This window comes from Watersipora subatra, chromosome 3 (genome assembly GCF_963576615.1).
Source record: "Watersipora subatra chromosome 3, tzWatSuba1.1, whole genome shotgun sequence".
NCBI lineage: Eukaryota > Metazoa > Bryozoa > Gymnolaemata > Cheilostomatida > Watersiporidae > Watersipora > Watersipora subatra.
The window spans coordinates 21,345,529-21,369,828 of NC_088710.1; the positions used below are offsets into that span (position 1 = coordinate 21,345,529).

At 35.5% G+C, this 24,300-nt stretch overlaps 1 protein-coding gene across 1 annotated transcript; it reads right to left on the bottom strand.

The window, feature by feature from the left end:
• Positions 1 to 12,226: 12,226 nt before the first annotated feature.
• LOC137391477 (uncharacterized) lies at positions 12,227 to 24,223 on the bottom strand. Its single transcript, XM_068077966.1, has 9 exons — positions 23,782 to 24,223; positions 22,680 to 22,879; positions 22,435 to 22,500; positions 21,961 to 22,068; positions 21,345 to 21,479; positions 20,835 to 21,028; positions 17,748 to 17,923; positions 17,297 to 17,527; positions 12,227 to 12,505 (listed from the first exon to the last, which is right to left on the bottom strand). The coding sequence occupies exons 3-9, from the start codon at positions 22,435 to 22,437 to the stop codon at positions 12,435 to 12,437; spliced, it is 918 nt and encodes a 305-aa protein (XP_067934067.1). The 5' UTR covers positions 22,438 to 22,500; positions 22,680 to 22,879; positions 23,782 to 24,223; the 3' UTR covers positions 12,227 to 12,434.
• Between the last annotated feature and the right edge of the window lie 77 nt (positions 24,224 to 24,300).

Below are 24,300 nucleotides of genomic sequence, written 5' to 3' on the forward strand. Positions count from 1 at the left end.
TCTTATTTTTTCTGCATAAATTTTTGCGCAAAATTCGTTATGATTACCAATGGAACGACCGCCATAACATCGCAACCAAGCCGCATAGACGGAAGAGAACAACTCTCTATAAGTGCAGCTGATGCATCAGGTGCAGTACGTCTTGTGACAAGCTGTTGTGTTGCTCGCCCGCTCGACGGGGGAACAGCTCCGCAAAAACAACAGTTTGTCAAGACAGGCTATTCCTAATCACACTCATATAAGTATTACTCAAGGTATGGACCTTATATCAGGGGGAAGTGTTGGCGAAGGCGTTAGTTTTATTTTAACTTTTAAGAAACAAAATTAACTTTTTTATCATGAAGAAGTCATTAGCAAAGCCACTGCAACTTGCTCATAGGGTAAAAACATATTTGGTAAATTCCAATATATTGGCAGGCTGTCGGCTGTTAGCTACAAATGAAATGCTACTCATTGGCAGCTTCTCAAATCCAAAAAATGACCATAGATTCTAGCAGACATAAAACATCTTATATATAGTAATTGAAATACAATAGATAGTTAATACAGTTTACACATATTACAGCTACCAATCAGGGAAGTCCTGCCTTCACTCGAGAGGACAAACAACTCCTAAAAGACCTCATTGTACTCACTGGTCCTTATAGTGTTGATCAGAGCAGAAAAGTGTTTTCCAACCAAGCTAACCTAAAAAGTAAATCAACCCTACCAGCATGTTCAGATAAAGGAGATCTAGAATATTCAAGAGCGCAGGTTGAACAAAGAGAACAAGGACAGACAGAGGTTGCTCATTCTCCAAGCAGTGAACAAAGAGAACAAGGACAGACAGAAGTCGCTCATTCTTTATACATTAAACAAAGAGACCAAGGACAGGCAAAAGTCGCTCATTCTCCAAGCACTGAACTTGTAGAAACAGAATGCAGAACTGATATAAACATTTCAGCCATTGCTGATATTTGTGTAAAACCAAAAGAACAATCTGGTATCAGAAAATTGTTGTTCGGTTGTTTTAAATGAATTGTTTGTTTTGAATTTTTGTTGTATTGTTTATTGTATTGGTTGCTATAAAATAGAACAGATCTCTAAACATGTGTTTTGTTAATAGCCTATGTTTGTCTACCAAATCAATTTTATCTTTCAATAATCAATAATAGAGCTACTCCATAAGTTGAGAGAATTAAGAATAGGGAAAAATGAATTTAGTTCTAATAGTAACAATGAGTAGATACCTCTCCACTAGTAAATAACACCCAAGTCTAAGAAATGACTGACTACTTGTCTACTGTGCTGTATTGACACACATAACAATCTCTCCTCTTCATTCTCGACAATCAAATTCTATCCGAGTACGGGAATGTCAGGATACTAGTAGATATAACATGTTGATAAAGTCTATGGTGTGCAAAGAATGAGAGAGTCATTTTGTACACACCATAAACTGCTTGAAGTATCTGCTTAACAGACCAGGTTTACTGTAGAAGCCATACTAATTAGTTTACTAAAAGCCATAAACTAATTTAAATCTATCATAGAGTTACTCGGTAACCAACAATATAAAATAAATTGTTAGTGCTAGAGTCTTAAAGCCATAGCCTGAGGACCATTACAGCTTGCAGGAAGATAGTTTACTGTTAGTGCTGCCAGCTAGTTTGATATAAATCAGTCCATATCGTACTACAGAGCTGATTGAGCCTACCAATCTTGATCAGTTATATCACAGGTGGGGCGGGACAGACGCCAGCCTTGTTTAAAATTTGCCATGTCACACATAATAAAAAAATTTAATACTTTCTCTGCGCATCAGATAGACACCAAAGCCAAAACCTCAACCAAATTGTGGCTTCAGCTCAAATATATTGCAAAAGCCTAAATATTTCTCCTTAAAAACTTCAAAATAGCAAATATTATTGATAAGGGAAAACAATTGCAGGTAAAGTTTAAATCTAGGACTCCTTTGTTGAGCATAGGGAATCGTTTAGTTGTAGCAGTGAGACAAGTCATGCAATAAATTTACCAAAAAACCTGTAATTGATTCATAAGGTTCATTTTAGTGATCTTGTCCAGGTTTCCCTATCAGTGCTACAGATGATCCCAAGTTTTCATGTTTAAACAAGTGTATACATTCAACTAACCAATATACCCTACAGGATGAATTTATTCGCGGAGTTATATTTCGCGAAAATTGCCATTTCATGCATATTCGCGGATTAATTTATTTGCGGCTGAGAACTGTCACTCTCTATGAAGAGTTAACTCTATTACGTCTAGCAATAGAGGTAACCCTACGCGTGCGCACATTGCGTGTTTCGTTTTCTATTTAGCTTACAACTACACATGCGGGTCGATCGTGATAAGCTATAAATTTTTTGCTGCATTCAGAGGTTTTCAAGAATATTCATAGATTTGTTGATTTAGAATAGATAAACCAACAATTTGTGGTAAGTAATGAGTTTTTCACTTTTACTAAATTAGTTGAATTTTGCTTTGGTTCTTCGGTAAAACGCAATATTTATTTTTTCCATCCTACCGCTTCATTATTTGTTTTAGTGTGAGAGAGATTTTTCATCATACACGGAAGCACAATGATTGCAAGGGTGGTAGATGTCATTCTTAGAAGATCATCAATCATTCAGGGAGGTACAAGTGATCACAGCTGCTAACGAGGAGAATATATCTGTTTTAAAAAAGGAACAAAAACGCCTTTACGAACACAAATCTTTGGCCAACCGGCAGAACTTTGCAATAGTAAGCCACGAGGAGAGTTCTGATGATAACTTCCTTACTAGTCATGTAGTAGCGAGCGAATCGCCTTTAACATCTACCCAAGACAGTGACAGTGACAGCGACAGAGCTGCTATTACCAAAATAACTAGTCAGAGAGCACCATTACACGCTAGTATTCACTTATCAAGAGTACCAGTTTAATTTTATTGCGAGACAACCGCCATATGGACTAAACTGTATATATTTACTCCATTCATCGTTTATAAAATTTTATTTGTATTTGAAATATTTTATTTGTACGTACACTCAAATTTGTAATAAATTATAATATATCTATACATGAAATAAAATATATAATTTAATCATGTTTGCTGCAGTGATATCAAGGAGTTGTTGTCGATGAAGGGGTCTAGGTTGACTGGTTGCTTCTCTGCCAATATTCCTGCCTTGATGAATATTACTACTTGTCTCTAGTTTTGGTAATTGGAGTAGGTTGTTTCATTCTCAATCTGGAGTAAACACAAACAAAGAAAAAATATTAATAAGTGTTAAGGAAGTACAAAAACAATAGCTGAAGTTTTTAATGAAAGCGATCAGTTTTTAAACAAAAGAATTAACTAATGCAGTTGATTATGGAAAAACGTATCTGCACTGCAAATCAAATACATACCATAATGTCCAGATCATAATCATGATCGTTCTCAACTTCGGTATTAGAGATTGATGGAGTTGATTTCAATGTAAAAAGACTAGGAGAGATTTGTTCCGATGACGAAGCTATGCCGAACAATTTGTGAAAACCTTGAATAATTTTGTAAAGTTTGATGCAATGGCAATAAAACTCGAAGCCCGGCGATTATTTTAAAGAAGTTTTGGAACTCGGCTTCGTTTAGCACTTCTGCCTAGCGGCTATTTTCGCGATGACGCCATTCTGCATATCTTGTGACAACCTTGGATAGTTTTGTAAATAAATGTGATGCATTGGTAATGGTGTTAGCTCAAAGCCCAGGGTATGATTTTAAAAATGTTTTGGAACTCAACTACGTTTAGTATTTATATTAAAAATTAGCCTAGCGACTAGTTTTTACTGTCTCTACTCCCCCTGAGTTAGTAAAAGAAAGTTAGACCTTTCATAGACTAAGTACATGTGAATAAATCTCTCTTTTATGTTGTTCTATTGTAAGAGGAGCTCTGCCTACCATAGCTTGTCAGAGTAGAGTTGTCTCTCACAAACTCTAGTTACTGTTCTCATCGGTATCACACTCATTTGATATTGTCAGCAATATTGCCTGTTAGCAAGGATAAAGGATAAATTTACTTATTTATGGGTGTGTACATTATGATAGACGGGCAGCACACATTTTTAAATCACCTACTCCAACAATCAACAAGGTCAGGCAGCGTTACGTTAAACAATCAAAAATCATCTGCTGAAGAGAAACTGAGCTGTCAAGATGCTTTATTTACCTTCTTCTTCTACTCTAGTTACTCTCATCTGCATATACTTCCTGTTTGCTGTCGCTGTGCCAGTAATATGTGATTTTATATCACAGCTGATCAGGGATATTATCATAGCTGTACTCATCTTCACTCCATTAACCTTTGTGACAGTGTGAGTATATGTTGATTTGTATAAACTAGAGTTTTAGTTATTGAATCGGTACTTCTAAAGACTGAGTATCAACTGATGACTGTAATGTACTAGTAGTAACTCATCTACTAACCTTAATAGTTAGAAAAACAATAATAAGGTAACCTACTAGCTCTTTGTGTAAAACATGACTACAAATCTTATAGTGCTCTCCACCTTTTATAATATGCTCACAGAAAAATTGTTAGCAAAGAGTTGTATAAATAGGTTCATACAGTAGAAGGACATGCTTGTGTACTGAGAAATACTTTATCAAAGTGTACATTGATACAGAAACTGATTGTGTCAATAAAGAAGTCAAATACAAGGAATAGTCTATGTTAGTCTCAGAATCACAAGTGAAGTGTTACTCAAATATGTCAGAGTGGTTTCGTTATTAATGTTGGCAATGAAGTGGAGGTGACAAAAATTGAGCTACTTTATAATTATAAATTTATAATTATAATGACCAGTTGAAGGAAGTACATTTAGTTATAATTGACATGTACTCACAGGTTCTATGAAATCTATGGTACAACGACTAATGTCAAGGAGGCATCAACAGACCCAACAGTTGTACTTCCAAACAAAAGGGTCATTCAGAAAAGAGTTAGGAGAATAATTTCTTGTAAACGAAGGGTGCTACCATTTGGACCAATTGCTAAAGACAAGCCGATAGAGTTGAGCCAGCTAAAAATTGTTTTGGGTGAGTGATAAAGAGTAGATAACTCCAGATATTTTCATGTCTGTTCCTAATCTAGCCTATTTTGACAAACTGTTGTTTTGCGGAGGTGTCACCCGGTCGAGCGAGCGAGCAACACAACAGCTTGTCACAAGACGTACTGCAACTGATGCATCAGCTGCACTGAAAGGGAGTTGTTCTCTTCCGTCTATGCGGCTTGGCTGCGATGTTATGGCGGTCGCTCCATTGGTAATCATAACGGATTTCGCACAGAAATTTATGTAGAAAAAAAAGAGGGCAACATTTAACCAAAGACCAGTCTTTGTTGTGAACGTTACTAGAATTTAAGAATAAAATAAATTGAAAATAAAATCTATAAGAACAAATAAAACTGGCTGATACAAAAATAGAAATCAAACTGACTGAGCGCACAAATAATGACATGTTTAGTCGCTGTTGTTGCCTAAGTTCTCAAGTTCTACTAAAGTTTACCGCAGAGACTGGTCGCTGGTTAAACGTTATAATCTTATTTTTTCTGCATAAATTTTTGCGCGAAATTCGTTATGATTACCAATGGAACGACCGACATAACATCGCAACCAAGAAGCATAGACGGAAGAGAACAACTCCCTATAAGCGCAGCTGATGCATCAGGTGCAGTACGTCTTGTGACAAGCTGTTGTATTGCTCGCCCGCTCGACGGGGGAACAACTCTGCAAAAACAACAGTTTGTCAAGACAGGCTATTCCTAATCACGCTCATATAAGTATTACTCAAGGTATGGACCTTATATCAGGGGAAGTGTTGGCGAAAGCGTTAGTTTTATTTTAACTTTTAAGAAACAAAATTAACTTTTTTATCATGAAGAAGTCATTAGCGAAGCCACTGCAACTTGCTCATAGGGTGAAAACATATTTGGTAAATTCCAATATATTGGCAGGCTGTCGGCTGTTAGCTACAAATGAAATGCTACTCCTTGGCAGCTTCTCAAATCCAAGAAATGACCATAGATTCTAGCTGACATAAAACATCTTATACATATAGTAATTGAAATACAATATATAGTTAATATAGTTTACACATATTACAGCTACCAATCAGGGAAGTCCTGCCTTCACTCGAGAGGACAAACAACTCCTAAAAGACCTCAATGTACTCACTGGTCCTTATAGTGTTGATCAGAGCAGAAAAGTGTTTTCCAACCAAGCTTACCTAAAGAGTAAATCAACCCTACCAGCATGTTCAGATAAAGAAGATCTAGATTATTCAAGAGCGCAGGTTGAACAAAGAGAACAAGGACAGACAGAGGTTGCTCATTCTCCAGGTACTGAACAAAGAGAACAAGGACAGACAGAGGTCGCTCATTTTCCAGGTACTGAACAAAGAGAACAAGGACAGACTGAGGTCGCTCATTCTCCAGGCACTGAACAAAGAGAACAAGGACCGACAGAGGTCGCTCATTCTTTATGCATTGAACAAAGAGACCAAGGACAGGCAAAAGTCGCTCATTTTCCAGGCACTGAACTTGTAGAAACAGAATGCAGAACTGATATAAACATTTCAGCCATTGCTGATATTTGTGTAAAACCAAAAGAACATTCTGGTATCAGAAAATTGTTGTTCGGTTGTTTTAAATGAATTGTTTGTTTTGAATTTTTGTTGTATTGTTTCTCGTACTGGTTGCTATAAATTAGAACAGATCTTTAAACATGTGTTTTGTTAATAGCCTAAGCTTGTCTACCAAATCAATTTTATCTTTCAATAATCAATAATAGAGCTGCTCTATAAGTTGAGAGAATTAAGGATAGGGAAAAATGGATTTACTTCTAATAGTAACAATGAGTAGATAACTCTCCACTGGTAAACAACACCCGAGTCTAAGAAATGACTGACTACTTGTCTACTGTGCTGTACTGACCCACCTAACAATCTCTCCTCTTCATTCTCGACAATCAATTTCTATCCGAATGCGGGAATGCCAGGATACTAGTAGATATAACATGTTGATAAAGTCTATGGTGTGCAAAGAATGAGAGAGTCATTTTGTACACACCATAAACTGCTTGAAGTATCTGCTTAACAGACCAGGTTTACTGGAGAAGCCATACTAATTAGTTTACTAAAAGCCATAAACTAATTTAAATCTATCATAGAGTTACTCAGTAACCAATAATATAGAATAAATTGTTAGTGCTGGAGTCTTAAAGCCATAGCCTGAGGACCATTACAGCTTGCAGGAAGATATACATGTAGTTTAACGTTAGTGCTGCCTGCTAGTTTGATATAAATCAGTCTATATTGTACTACAGAGCTGATTGAGCCTACCAATCTTGATCAGTTATATCACAGGTGGGGGCGGAACAGATGCCAGCCTTGTTTAAAATTTGCCATGTCACACATAATAGAAAATACTTTCTTTGCACATCAGATAGACACCAAAGCCAAAATCTCAACCAAATTGTGGCTTCAACTTGTATATATTGCAAAGACCTAAATATTTATCCTTAAAAACTTCAAAATAGTAAATATTATTGATAAGGAAAGACAATTGCAGGTAGAGTTTAAATCTAGGATGCCTTTGTTGAGCATAGGGAATCGTTTAGTTGTAGCAGTGATACTAGTCATGCAATAAATTTACCGTAAAACCTGTAATTGAACGCCACATTTATTTGACCGCCACCTCCATTTGACCGCCGCTTTGAGTTTCTTTGATTTTTATGAACCCATAATATCAAGTGATCAATAGAAAAGTGTCCACAAAATCGTATTAATAATGAATCGTTTACATTGATAACAGTCAATTCTCCCATTGTCCATCTCTAAAGCTTTTCGCGTTTTTTGTTAAAACTTTGAAAGCAACACCATAAAAATAATCAATAACGGTCTCAGGCTAATACATGTAGTAGTTTTTCGTTTAACGTGGTCTTTATACTTTGAAGTACACGTACATATATAAAAAAAATGGTTTAAATTTGTAACGGTAGATGAACTTTCAAAGCAACTCCATAGAAATAATTACTAACCGTCTCAGGCTAATAGTAGTTTCTTGTTTTACGCGGTTTTAATAATTTGAAGAACACGCACATAAAAAAACAGTTTACAAGTTTTTGACCAAAGGCTACATTAAGCGAGCAAACATTTACGCATTACATTTGTGCTAAAAGCAGCGCTTAAAAGTTTTGCTTTTCCATAAATTCGTTTAGACGCTAATATCGACTAGCTCAGCAGTGCAGAAAAAAAGTTAAGGCCAGACGATATTGTGGAAGGTATTGGACAACTAAAAGATGTTCGTTAAATCGAAAGCAACAATCAGAACGCAGCTATCCGAGCAAACGATGAAGAAATTTTTGTTTTAAATACGTTAATTTTTGTTTCTGCATGTAACATAAGTATGGTTCGTTTATGTTACTTGTTCATGAATATATATTTGTATCATTTGATAGATTATCATTATATAACTTTTAAATATGCAGATTTATAGCATGTTATTTAATAACATCCTTGCAGTAATCTTAACATGGCTTACAATGGATCGATGCTCATAACTCCTCTTCTATTGCTCATAAAAAGCTAGTTTTGGCTGCAAACTGTAGCAAACATATCAATGATTGCAATGAGCTTTTATGCAGCGTTGGTAAATATAAATATGAAATAAAAATATGTCTTTAAATTTAGAATGAAATAAAAGTTGAAAATGACAACAAATTGCTAAGAATAACACAGGCTATAATATCATCGCAGGTCAACTGCAAGCAATAGATATCAACTGGTAGATATATTTCTCTGTTTTTCCATGCACATTTATTAAGAGATCTTTGACAAGTTGGATGTAAGTTGGCAGATTTAATGCATCCAAAAGGCTTAATATCGCTCCACCAAAAAAAGAGAACAAAATATAGGTGACATCTGCGTCGCCCATAATAGGGCTAAATTTATCTTCCGAAAATTCTGATGAGCCATTTGAAAAATACACTGCCAGCCTCTATTTAAACACCCCCTTTAATAGACTGCCACTATTGAGAAAAGGTTGAAAAATAAAGCGCTATGGCGTTCAATTAGGGTTTTTTGTAGTAGTTTATTGATTCCTATACTTCAAACTGGAGCTATCTCCTTTATCAATGGCCTTATTCCTGGAGCACTCACCAACTGAAATCAGTAAGGCAGCTTAGACTATCCTATTGTATCTAAATATGGAAATAAGCCAGATGTAAATCCTGAGAGACTCCGATTATCAGCATCTGCCTTGAAAGACTATTGAGCTGGGGATTAATTCATCTCTGCTTTTAGAGTGAGTTGCAGGATTCAAAGTTTTGGAAATCATAATAATATGTTTTTGCCCTGCTGACAAGCATGCTCTTAAAATAGCCTGTGTTCTACATTTAAGTTGTTAATAAACAGAGTCCTCCTCTGACAAGTACTCAAACTATCCTACTTTCAATATCTAATATGTTGAAAGTCAGCAGAATTTAATACTGTTGATTATTTTAAAATTATATAATTTATATAAATCATATCATCTTTACTATTCCATGTAGTAGACTCTTCAGTAACTGATTACTATCCAGTGTTAGAGGAAGTGAACTAAACCATATCTGATAGGTAAGTTTTACTGGAGCCAATACTTCTATGGCTACTGATATATATGGTGTTTTTATATTTTAGTACGTTTATAGTTTATATCTTTTTTCTAAGTGGCTGATCTTTTAATACTTCCTTCTTTGCCTATTCTATTGTATCATTTGAGAATGTTGATTATTTCAGTACATCGATCTTTGTTATTAATAACCAGGATTGTCTGGTTCGCTGACATGTTCATCTGTTTGGAGTTACAAGCCTCAGAGTATGTTAGCAAGATTCATTTTAGTGATCTCGCCCAGATTTCCCTATCAGTGCTACAGATGATCCTAAGTTTTCATGTTTAAACAAGTGCATACATTCGACTAACCATTATAAAGCAAATGGTAACAAGAGAAGACAACTCTCATTTTATATTTTGCAACTCTTAATTTATGTTTGTCACAATTTGTTACTTAAGTGTCAATTGGCTAACAAACTGTGAGCAGCTCGTTGGTCAGCATTTACTGAACTGATGGATTCTGTTTGAACAGTAGAGTATTTGTAGAGTTAATGAGATTACATATGTAAAAAGGTAACAGTAAGCCTATGTGTGTTTTATATCTGTCTCTGTTCTCTAGATGAAGGTTGATTATGAATAGAGAGGCATTATGTTTTTCATCGTAATCACCATGCACTAGTAAAAAAGATTAGACCTTACATAGACTAAGTATATATGAATAATTCTCTCTTTTATGTTGTCCAGCCAGAGTGTCCTTTACACTCGGGCTGTGACTAATGTCAGCCAAGGTCAGGTAGGCAACTTAAGAATATAGAAGGGGTGAAGATGAGATGTGATTGTCACAAACAAACAAATTGTCATGATGTTAGCAAGAACATATCGTAGTTCAGGTTTTGAGGCTGGTCAATCTGGAGTTGCTTTTCTAGCAATAGTGGGAGCAACTAACTCCTGCCATAAGTAGACAACTCTGACAATAACAGTGGACTGACCCTATGACCAACCCATTCTATGTAGATCCATCACACAAAACAAGTTTAGAGAAATTGGGTTCATAGTTATTCTTGTCTATATTACAACAGCTTGTAACTATAACCATTCTAGCATGAGGTATCATTTTTGTGTTTCTTTGGAAATGGTATTCTTCTACTTGTTTTGTACTCAGCAGAAAAACTGTTCACTCTTTATGATAGTTTTACTAATCAGCCTAAGTCAGCATCAATAAAACCTACTTTCAGAAACATTATTGATAGATTTTTAACAACTCTCAAAGGTTTGCTAGGTATCACAATCAATTAGGGGTAAATAGGGTCAGAGCATGTATAATATTAGCTGTTTTTCCATACACTAACACTGTTTTTCTACATAACTGGTGATAAACTCAGATGAATGGCTTAACATGTTATTATTACTGATAAATTCCTTAAATTCCGAATGGTGTAAAATACTGTTAGATGTTGCAAAGCCCTAAAAATGACTTCGATTCAATTAAAGTCTCTTCAAGAACTTGAATTCCCAATTATTTTGCATCATATAACGAGTGAGAACCGATTGAATTCGGTATTTACACAATTATCTCTACAGTTTGATGTTGTGATCGATGTTTTGTAAAAGTACCATGGAAAGCCGTTATGAAGGCTTTCTGACAGAATAAAGGAAGCAGGCGGGCCATTATAAAGGCTTTGCATAAAGGAGCTAGGGCTAGTATTCATAAAATATAAAACAATATAAGCACAAAAATAAACATACCTTTCTGGATGACTAGCGCATATATGCTTAACAATATTACATTTATCTGTATCGAGGTAAAACTGGAACAACTAAGTTTATTGTCAGTCTGGAGGCAAATCATAGAACTACTACACTAGTGCATGGTACATGCGATCGACTGATAAGATACATGTAGTGATATCTTGTGGAGATGTGTGCGGTTGGCATCATTGGACTGCACTGACATCTTCACTTTAGCACACATATAACGGATTGGTTTACTTAGGATATCACCATCCATCAGTGCAGTAATAATCGTAGAGGTAGAAATAATAAAGGGTAGCATTGGTGCATTTGGACTCGAGGTGTTTTGCTTATTGTAAATAAAGAATCGAATCATTTTGTCTATAGTGACAGTAAAGAGCCGATTGAATTCAATATTTGCTGGTAGAATGGGCTGAGTCAATTCAATTATACTGTCAGTGAAAGATACCAGACAATCATTTCAGTTTAATTTGTTTGTGAGTTGAGGCTTGCTTTAGCGAGCATGTTAAACTGAGTGCCCATCTGTGGATATTCTTAAATGGCAGCTTGATGTACCATTATAACAAAATGATCACCACAAGTACCGTGACCACCATGAAAACGAGAAACAGTACGAATGCTGGAATACACTGATAGATACAAGGTAAGGTAAAGTTGTGTTGGTACAGTTGAAATTCCAAGAAAGTCAATAGCTAGTAATTGCGGCTTGACTTTGCTGCTGCAAAGTTGACCTCTGAAAAGTTCAACTTCAAAAGCGATTTTAGCTAGAGAACTTAACAAATTTGCTAAGCTGGAACTATGAAAATGTGAGTTATATGCAAGTTAAATCTTTTTTACCATGTGAATCAAAGGATGGCTATAGTAGTTGAATATATAATTTATTTAATAATTATTTATGATAAAAATAATATCTAATTAAATATGTAATATATAGAAGAAAATGTAACGTACACATCACAAATAAACCTTACAGATATATCACCTAGAAAAGTATTGCTAGTAATTGGGGCACCCAAAGTTTATCCATGGAGCTTGTGGAGGCCCCACAGGTAAATGACGATAAGAGGGTCTTATGCATCTTTAATGCGCTTTACGTCTTCATTGGTAACAGGAGAGCACAACTTTCTCTTTCTCCCAGCACCTAAGAAATGCAGGCACATGATGAATGATGAAAGAGCTTCCAGTCAAAAAACTTAAAGGTTGACTTGCAACAAAATTCACATTACAGTTATTTGGTATCAAAAGATTCACCATGTCTTACTCTGCTGTGTTGTAGGTGCCACATATGTGGAAATGTGATTACAAGCTCTTAAAAGCTCAAAAACAAAAAGCCGCTGTAGATTGGAATCTTTATTTCTCTGACGTAGTCATGAAATTTGGTTATTGTCTTGGATGTTTTCACGTGAATTGAAAGGGCAATAAAAATCTCAATATAAAACTTATCGTAGCACTAGTTTATGACAAACACTTCGGGTTTTACCGAAGACCCCGTATCAAATATAGATGCTCGCTACTTTACACTTGTTTCGGTTCGGTCTAAACGGCAAGTCGTAATCTGATCATGTGACCCAATACTTCGCAAATAATTTCTGCAGCACTTTTCGATTATCACAAATGACCAACAGGCTCGTCATGATTATCAGACAATGATACGTACTCCTTCAAGCTAAGGCTAAAAAATTAAACAAATTTTTACGGTAAGCTATAAGATATCACTGCTACAAGTGACAGAATTAAAATGACGATAAAACAGACGTGTAAGAACAATAGACATGGTTTTATTGAACGCGTGAAGTATATTTGTGAAATATTTCGATGAATGAGGTTGCGTGAAAATGTAAACATTTGAGCCATTTTGAAAAGAGAATCCAAACTACGGCGGTCTCGTGTGGCAGCGATTAACTGTTCGTTTTTGAGCTTTTAAGAGCTTGTAATCACATTCCCACATATTTTGCGCCTACAACACAACAGAGTAAGACATGGTAAATCTTTTCATATCAAATAACTGTAACGTGAATTTTGTTGCTTTCACAACAAAATTCAAAGTTATCTTGAGTATTTATCTTTAAAGGTCAACCTTTAAAGATAAATACCCAAACAATTATCAATAACAATAAAATGAAACACATGGAATAAAAATCGCATAACTAAATTAATAAATTAAAGCCTGAAAGAGGGACTAAGTTGAACTATTTATAGATATAAATCTCAAAGTATGTGTGTAGTTCAGTTTGTCCAGTTATAGCTATTACAATATTAGAATGAAGACTTTGTATCGTAGAAGATGTACAATGGGAACTTCCCGTTCGCCAGGCAAATGCCTTAGCAATTTAGCTACGCGCGATTGATGGATTCTTTATCGATATATGTCGTTATATATGGGTGAAAATATGATGTCGTTCTCCGTTACAGCGCACATAATTTTATGCTTGCTCTCCCGTTAAAGCAAGCATTTAGCTCTTATTAGTACGCTTACTCAAATTAGCCATTGGCAATGTGCCAAGCATTTGTTTATAAGCTGATTTTTAATATCCGTGCAACGCCGAGCATTCCGTTTGTGTATATGTGACCCAGGCAGTCAGAATGTACAATCGTGCTAAAACCACATTTTTGGGTCTAATTAAAGATTTAAAATCAGCAAATTCTGAGGATTTTAATGCATTTTAAATTTATTAAATCGGGTTATTTATGCCCAGGTTATGCAGGATTTAGTAGAAAAGGTCTCGTGATGAACTAAATCTGTTGTTTTGATGTTAAGCAGGATAAAGTTGATGATTCATTAACTGTAAATCATGGTATTTGTTTACAAATCAAAATGCCATAGCAACCAACCACTAAATCTCAACCTACATGTATATTGATGAAACCTGGCATTCTCTACAATAAAACCCTGAAAAAGATGATTGTTGCATTTTTAATCCAATTCAATTGACGGTTGACCTCCCAAAGGTCATGGTAAGGTTAACAATATATGTGGCTAAAAGCTCGCCGTCCTGGAGATATTCATTAAAAGGGTATGCTTCAAACTGGGCACTTCTCATCAAGCTACATTGCTATGACTGCATATAATGACAGTCCAACAACTTAACAAAACGTTGGAAGTGTATTCAGAATTGTCCACCTATACAGAAGGTCGTGGTAAGGTCAACAAAAAGTGACAACATAGGGCATCAGGATGCGGAAATATCAACTCAACTCATCAAGTGACCATTCAATCTAGAGCTCTTTTTATGCAGTTTAACACTTCCACAGTGTACCACTAGTACGCTGCAGACAATTATTGTAGCACATTGGAGGGGTTTGTTTGTTATGCTAGTGGCAATTTGTCCCAACACAACCATATCCAATGTTTCCTTCGGTAATCCTTGATACACAGTTCTAATAAGGCTTAATTGTTCAAATGACATAAAACTAATGCATAATTCCCTACATTTGCATCCGCTTATTAGTTTGATGTCAACAGCTAGAATGGGAATGTTATCAGCAGCGATAGGCTGATCGTTATTCTCTGTAATTTGATTTAATTCATTCGCATTTTCGTTAGCAGCCACATATTGCGTAAGCAGCTGTATTTCTAAAATTGCCCTATTTTCACAATCCTCATCATCGCTTTCACTATGATCTGAGGCAGCTGACTCAGATTCTAAGTGGAAATACTCATCTAGCATCAACTAGCCGTAATTTTTCCGATTGTTTTATTTTGTTATAGCCTGAAGCATTAAAACAGGAAATAGCCACATACATGCGCGCACCCGCAGTTAGAGCCTAAATCTAAGATCTTGGGTTATGAAAAATTCCATAGCAACCACTGATATGGCTATAATTAAATGGCAATTCTGGCTTTATGATTGGTCAGACACAAAAATAAACAAGACCATGTGAAAGAGCAGGGTTGAATGCTCTATAAACCACTGTTTACTAAAATAGTGACGGTAAGTCATATAACAGCGTAAAGCACGCTTAGCGCGCTATTGTGAACAATGCATTTACCACACGATTGTACATTCTGACCGCCGGGATCACATATATATATACAGTCAAACATGGATAACTCGAACTTCAAGGGACCGAGCAAAAGTGTTCGAATTATCAGAGCGTTCAAGTTATCAGAGCACTGTCACAAGTCCATATATTTACTTATTTATTAGTAGATACATGTACATATACAAACTATAATATAAATCAAAAGCACAAATGGCTTGTTTCAAATTAAATGCTTCTAATGTAAAGTTTAAAACGTTTTCATGAAAAAGTATAGAGATTTTTCTATCACTTAATATTGGTTTGTTGTTTGAGGTGATGTTATTGCCAGGACGTTTTTCAGATTGACATTGGCAAAACTTGATCGTTGTTGAAATGCTCAAAAGAAAAGACATTTTTTTCTTTTGGGGTTTTACCCACGATCAATTTTGCCGTTTTTTCTTGAAGTTTATGCAGATTACCTTACTTTACCTGGGATTCGTTAAGAGCAACACTCCGAGGCAGTTCAATTAGAAGTTTTACGAGGTTTTACGGTAAATTCTATATCACTCACGCTTTTTTAATAGATACTTATTGAATGTACACACGTATTCTAAGTTTAAGTCAAACGATGAATAGTTTTTTGTAGCTCAGACAACGTATACGTTTAATTACAACATTTTTTAAGACGTTTTAAACATTCAACATTCCGACGTTGATTCAACACGGAATCAACGTCGGAAAACTATTCATCACGGGCTAGCCGGGTCACGCACTCAAGGATTTTCGCCACGCACATACAAAACAACATGCGATTTTTGTTTTGTATGTGCGTGGCGAAAATCCTTGCCCGCGTGACCCGGCTAGCCCGTGCTATTCATCGTATCGCAGTATAAATCAAATTTCACCAAACTTTTAGAAAAGTCGTTGACAAAAATATTTTGCCGATGGTGGTAATAACGACGCTTATGAATTACGAAAAGATGAAGTTTACCTCTATGACTTTGAATAAAGTGATTTTCTAAAGCGATAACAACCGTTTCGGTAGCCGTTGGGCAAAAAAACAGTTCGAATTAACAGTGTTGAGTTCGAGTTATCTATAGCAATTTATCATTACGTGGGAACGGACCAAAGGAAATGTTCGAATTAACCATGTGTTCGAGCTATCCGTGGACGAGTTATCCATGTTTGACTGTATATAAATCTTGGTGTTTCTTTGTCTGTCATTATTGTGCCCAATTACAACGATAACGTCCTAGGAAACCAAAAAATCCCCTTCGCACTAGGATTGAACTTGAAACTTTCACATCGCGGAGAGGCGCACTATCAATTACACTACGCCTCCAACTGACAATACTAATAAATAATTGTGCGCATACTTATGCACCTGCTAATCTTTAATGCTGACTGGTTAAAATAGCACATTGCAGCCAGCACACTTGAAGATCATGAGTGAGTGAGAGATCATTATGCAATATTTTTTCCTAACGCTGGCTCTATAATAACGGGTCTTATTTTAGTACAAATTTCGACTAGCTTGTGTTACTTAAACTCATTTTGAAAAAAAACAATTACAATTGTGGTTTTCATGTTAAGCAAAGGTGAACTAAAGTGCAGCCTTGGCTACACAAGAAACAAATGGTTCATAGGTAGAGGTCAGGGCAGAGATACAAAGCTAGCCTAACTTAGCCATCTAAAATTTAAGTCCCCAAAACTTCTTTTTCAGATAGATCGACAAGGTAAAAATTAAATGCAAAAGGTATCCCATACAAAACCAATAATGTACATGAATGTAAATAACTGCATTTATATGTCGTGAACTACCACACTATCAACAGTACTTCGAAAAATTTGAAAGCTGAAATTTAAAAACCACTTGGTCTGTTAAAATAAACATTTACTATAATTTTACTTGCACATCAAAGAATTTCATGATGATCGTAAATCAAGGTTTGATAGAATCCTCACTCACCCTCTGCTCTCACAGCACTGCCTGACTCTTGGTGAGATGGCAAGGGAGAGGTAGGAGAAGCTATGGGTGCTTCTGTGGCATTCTCAATGCATCCACCAGCATCAGCTACGATCTCTTCATGGTGAAACATGGATGGGTCATTGATGCCTACACCGACTATATCATTACATGAGGTCCCATATACAGCATCGCTTTCCAGCTCTAACGTAATGACACGCGGATCTTCAGGAGCTGAAACAAAGTCAAGTGAGAGAAGGTCAAAGTTTGAGAGACCAACCAGCTGAGCTCACCTAATCAATGTAAAAGAAACCAGAGAGCAAGTTGAGCGATAGAGAGACTAACAGACGGAACATGTCATGACTAACAAACCAACAACATTAAACAAAGTGCCTCATACAGTTACGCTACCTTGAAAGTAAACCAAACAGTATTGAATAGTGTCAACACTCACCTGGTGGTAAGCTCTCCTCAGAAACTGAACTGCTATCGGTGAGACCAGAGTCAGAAGTAGATGAGCTGTCAGAATGAGGCCAATAGAAAGTAGGACTAGAGCCCCTAGCCTCATTCTCAGAGACACGAGGTGAAGATGAGGATGTTCCAGAGGAATGAGGTGCCCTGGCTGTTGCGCTAAATAAAAGGAAATCTCATGAAAACGGGAACACAGTCCAGATGCTGTTTATGTCTCCATAAATATGAAAGATATAGCCTTACTTCACTGAACATAGTAGAAACAATAAAGCCATATATCTATACAATATGTACACACTTGCTGATAGGTATAAACTGCTGTGAGAGTAACAGATGATACAAAACAAAATATTTTCCTGCAGTTTTTACATTCACATAAAAACAGTTTCTTTAAAATCGCTAACAAAAATGATAGCCTTTCACAAATAGAACGAAACATCTCTATACAAGAGAAGTTCCTATGACATATACCTCCTATGACGTAAGTTCCAGATAATGCAAACAATTTATGTCAAGTTTCTGTTTCACACTACGTAAAAAATCCCATATAACACATAGTGTCAAGTCATGCGTGTGCTTAAATTCGATTTGAATGTTAATCTATCACGGCGCACTTGTGCAAAAAAAACGACCCACCTATATCATTATATCTATTATATATACAACTTTCGCGACATCTCGTTTGTCATGATAGATCATCAGATGTGTCGACAAAACAGAGAATAGGTAGCTGCGCAATTGTTCCTAAATAAAAAAGTGATCAATTGGTGCAGGTATTACAGCGTCAATTTATCATATTGAGTATCACAAGTTGGATTATCGCCAACAGTTATCATTTATCTTAACCGCTGGGTGCCGATCGACGACGAACAGGAAGTACCTCTATTTTTATAATGAAAATATTTTTTGTTAAGTTAAAATATTGTTTTATTGTAGAATCATAAAATATTTGTTATTAGTTTTACTTTGTAGAATAGACTTTGCTGTTTAAAAAAATAAACAAATCATTGAAAATGAACTTCGAAGATGTGCGTTCCCCATCAACTTATAGTAAAATTACTGCAAGTGTAGTCTATAAAACCATTGCGATTGATCAGAAAAAGGAAAAAAAGTTGTCAATGCAAACCAATAATACGGCAGTTACGGTACATCCCACAAATTAACCCTTTGGCTAGGGAAACGACCAAACTGTAGTCTATTAGTTCCACGGAGAAACAACATTTTTTGTTGCTTTCGGTACACTTTTATAAATCTGTGGCCTAGTAACAATAAACAAAGGATATAAACGCTAGTAAATCTTAAATAGTATCGACAAGATATTGGTCGATGAATCACAATATGATAGGATCATCTGAGATGCGTTGCTTTGTGCTAAAAGCTAAAGAAATGGTGACTCTTTTAAAAAAAAGGAAGTTGGAAAAACCAGCCAACATGTGATCTTTTGTCTGCTCAGTATGATAAAAATTCGAATGCTGGTAGCGATGTAAACTTTTAAGACTTTGAATATAAAGAGAAAAGCGATGGTTATGGTAGCTCGGACAATGACATTGCAACTGGCGTTGTCTTTGCTGTGGCGTTGGACTCTGCCGAAAGGAACGCTTCCAAGCATTTCATACATAGAAAATTGTAGACAGTCGTAGCTTTTTGTAGTAGTACATATGTAAATGAATGATAATGTACAAAAGATTTTGTTAATAGAAATAAATTTCAGTTTGAGCTGTGTATGTTCATAGAATACCGATTTTATTGAATTTGAAAAAATAAATTACACGATTTTCAGTTGTTTTGCAGGGCTTTCACCCAGCCAAAGGGTTAAAAAAATTGTCAGGTTTTTCCTTTTTGCGTGGCCAAAGGGGTGAGTTTGGAATGATCTTAGAATGGATTAGACAATTTACATGTACCTTATTGTTCTTATAACGTAAAATCCCTTGTTGGAGGAGTGGCTACTGTATTGAGGTTTGTAATTTATGCCATAAAATCTTTTTATTAGTTCCTTAACTCTTTCGCTACCGCAAGCTGATGTATCGGCTTATCAATAGGACTTCACTTTTGTTTTTATTACGAAGCCCACACGTTAGCCAGACTCATCAAATTTTGTCTCCACTGAAACAACCTTTTTGCCAAGCACGTGCAACCAATAAAAATTTTTTTAGTTCAACAATTCCAACAATTCGCGGTAATATAAGCACAGACCATAAGCCGAAGTATCGGCTTATCAATAGGGTTTCACTTTTCTTTTTATTACGAAGCCCATGCATTAGCTGGACTAATCAAATTTGGTTTCCCACGAAACAACCTTGTTACCAATCACGTGCAACCAATAAAAAAAAATTTGGCTCAACAACAATTCTATTTCTAATTATTTTTCAAAACGGCCAAACCAGATCGTTATCGTCATGGCAATAAGAAACACGCCGCGTTCGTTCAACGCAAAAACAAATTGCAAGAGTGAGATTCACTAAATAATTTTACACCTATCTTGTAGAGAATCTTTTTCTGAACACGATGTATTTTACAGTAAAACAATATCAGCTTTAATTCTCAAGATATTGCTTAAATACTAGAAGTAAATCGGTTTTTCGAAAATCCTTTAGAATTAATTTGGTCAGAATAATCGTTCGGTCAGAATGTAATGCGGTAGCAAAAAAGTTAACTCTTTCGCTACCAAATATATTTCTTTACCAGGGCATAATTGCGTATTTGAAACCTAATATTTGTGCAATGCGTCAGACATGACTGGTCATTGTTAAAAATAATGTGCGGTAAAAAATAAAGCTTTCACAGAGTGAAACAACGCTCAGGATGAGTTGTAAACATATTTTCTATTGGCTCGATGCAAGCAGATATTTCTTTTATTCAAGTACAGATAGTCCAGTTCATTAACTTCTTATTAATCAGTAATGTTTTGTACAAAACATACTACACAATTTGAACTTGGCCACATGCAAATCCCTAGTCATACTGCAAGTTGATTTTTGTAGTTCTGAACAATATAAACTTTATTATTATAAACAAGATATAGTCTCATAGAGTTAATAAAGAAACAGAGGAGAGAAGATTTCTTACTCACTTTGCTCGAGTCTTTACCAACAGTTCTAGCCACTGTTTCCGAGACACTTCACTAATGGTATCATGAACATGTTCATTAAACTTGTTTCGAGGCTTTCTCTCTGCCATCCTATCAAGCGCAAGCCTTGTTGTGTTGTTCATTAGACGAATAAACCCTCTATCAGATATCTTAGCCCTATTACATCTCAGAGCAGCCTGTAACACAGGAAATATACAGAGAAATAGAGTTGCTTTAAAACATACACAGGAATAAATAGAAACCGTATTATTTAATCATATTGAGTGATTGTACAGATATCAACAGAACGCAAGCTTTACTTGACAACCGAACTATGTCATAATATAAAACTAATTATGCTGTATTATAGATACTCAAGTGATAACTTTCTAGAGAAATACGTGCATTAAAAAATTAACAGAACTTTATAATTTAACATCTTGGACTAGACTCTCAGGCTACAATAGTTGGAATATAAAGTACTCCAATGATAATAAAATAGACAGCACAAACCTTTATAAACCTCTGACTGGCCATCATGCTCATCATCAACACATACACTCTGTAGTTAGAGAGGTGAGAGAAGTTCTTGACTCTAACCAGATGTTCATACTCGTATCCAAAAGTACCCACTTCAATAGCCTCTTTCTATGAACATAAATTATGGTCAGTAAATCAGTTTATTTCCAAGAACCACCAAACTGTTAGTTGGAGTGAATGTTAAGTTATAAAACAGTGCAGACCACATGATATAATAACTTCGAATAAAATGTCTGACACACATAGGAACTGACAACAAAGATGCTGTTTCATCATTATTATGTAATCAAGACGTGCTGACTATGTACCTTGATATAAAACATTCAGGGGTTAAAGAAAACTACAGCTATCAGCCACTACTGACAAAGCATTTCATTTATTACTCGAGAAATTCAGAAAGATACTAGAGTAGACGAAAACACAAATTTAATCATCTATTAAAATAGAAAACTACATAGTAATGTCTCAAATAGTTCACATGTCCTCTAGCTCACATGTTGACTCAATGAAACACTGTTTGGTCTATTATAGATTGTTAGATTCACATGTCTGTACTACATGTAATTGTACAATATACAAATAACCATACCATGGCAGCACGAACTTTAGAAGGAATGACCGACTCCATGAGCAGCTGAGACACAGAGTTCATACTGAGAGAGCCATCAGCAACACTTGTCTCACTCTTTGAACATCTCTGTAAACCATTTCAGTTGAAAATACTTTAATAGTTCGATATAATACAATCATAATGCCATCATGTTCGATGTAACAAAACTTTAAATATTTTAGAAATGTCACAGTTTCTGTGTGTGCTCAGTCGTGCAAGGGCTAATCATTGTATGTTGAACTTACTGATTACCTCAAACCCTTGACTTTATCCTATGAGTGCTATCATCAATGGCATAAAGATATTCAGCTAATCATAACCATTAGATTCCTATTAAAATATTGTAGAGCTCAATGTTATCCCTTGATTGATTGCAGATAATGATAAAACATTTTATGTTTAAACATTGCTATATCATTAACGATAGGTTTCTTGTACAATGACCTTACTTACCATAGTAACTTTATGAGACGCTCTACTATGAGTCTGATCAGTAAGACTTCTAGATTTTGTAGCATTCTATAAAACAATGATTACAATATAAGCTATGTAACATTTTTACATTTAGAAAATCCATAAATTTTAGCTACTACATATAAATACTCGGACACTTTCTCTAAACCAAGATGATTTGTGGGAGGCAACTCAATGCTTGCCTAAACAACTACAATCTGATGGTCATTGCACTATATCTACACCTTAGTTTGTGATTCTTAGCCATGACAGCGTAACACTCTAGTATGCCTTTCCCAGCACAGCGTTGTTGTGGCTTGCTTTCCATCAGTCAGGTAAACAACTGTTCAATTCTCCTGACAGGCATACGATCAAGTATGCAAAACTTCATTCCCTTCTGATGGTTAGGCTAAAGTATGAGTTTATTCGTCCATCATTTCCTTTACTATAAATAGGCAATATAATTGTTGTAAATAAATATCTAACCTCAGCCATCACTAATTATTTAAAAAAATTATAAATCGATTTACATATGATTAGAAGTTAGATCATACGCTGAAATGCTTGCAATGCCTTACAATTCTTGATAAGAGTATGTTCAACGTAAGGCAAATGAGTACATAAATTTGTTTATCTGATTTCAAATTATTTTTCGAACAGTATTATAAACCAGTCCGAATATCGACGTAGAAACTTAATGACGTATGTTTGGGCAGTCAAACGTCGCTGTTGATCCTATTATAACAATAAGGTTCCAATATAACCTTTTCGATATGATCACCACGCCAGTTTTAAAATTTATTACTTATTTATGTTCAGAATCATAAACAATTATGCATAGTCTGTATTACCAATGTGACGCCACGCCGCAAGACGTGTTAGTTGAATAATTATAGACAGAGGCCTTTTGAACAACACGTGATATCATACTTTAAACTGTTTAAATCAGCTATTCATCAGTAGCAGCTCGCAAAAACATTAACATTTAAGCTTCTGCAATAAACATACGTTTTACTCTAAATAATAAATAAAATTGAACGCCAAAATATAAACTGAATAGCGCTACCTCGAATTACAAATCCGAGCATACCTGCCAACTCTCACGCTTTAGGCGTGAGACTCACGCAATCACCCCAAAGAAAATATGAAAATGCGTGAGAAATGCGTGAGATTTTTGCCCCAATTTCCACAATTTTATATATACTATCATTGATACATCAATTGCCTCAAAACCAAATCTCACGCATTGCCCCACTCTTGGGTTGGCAGGTCTGAATCCGAGGGAACGTTATTCAGCTTTGAATTATTGTAATAGGAAAATGAATTGAAAAGTATAATATTACTTACCATTGACATGACTGAAAAAGTCTGGTAAAACAATGAGTAAATACTGGTTGATGCAACACTTGTTCACTTGTCAGCAAACGAGAATATTCAAATCTACAGCGTCGCGTAACGTAGCGTCCGACAATAGCATTTTATTTAGCAGTTGTATTGGACTTTGAAAGTGCCGTTACTTGTATAGCATTGTCCGACAAGCTTTTAAGACATTTCTGACAGTAGACTGCTCTCAAGACGTCGCCAGCACAACGTTAGAGGACAACTCTTGTACATTGCAGGCGGTATGCAGCTCCAGGAAATTTGATGAGTCTTCGATCTGACACTCAGCTGAAATGATTTCACACTTATAACATCTAAACTTGGTTTAATTAAAATGCTTTTTAAAATATGGATGTTGAGACCTCATAATGTTTGACAGAAAATAGCCTAGTGGAGTATTACATGATCCAATTTAGAATACATAATTATAACTTACTGTAACTTACAGAAATTTTAAGCTTTATTGCTCTTGTGATGAAAATATGA

Bases quoted from the DNA above. Each gene is read 5' to 3' on its own strand.
- LOC137391477 (XM_068077966.1), bottom strand. The intron at 21,480-21,960 runs GTATGGTTATTT...TTATGTTCATAG, and splicing joins CTAAAGTTCGTGCTGCCATG to AAAGAGGCTATTGAAGTGGG. The intron at 12,506-17,296 runs GTGAGTGAGGAT...TGCATTTCTTAG, and splicing joins CAGTGCTGTGAGAGCAGAGG to GTGCTGGGAGAAAGAGAAAG.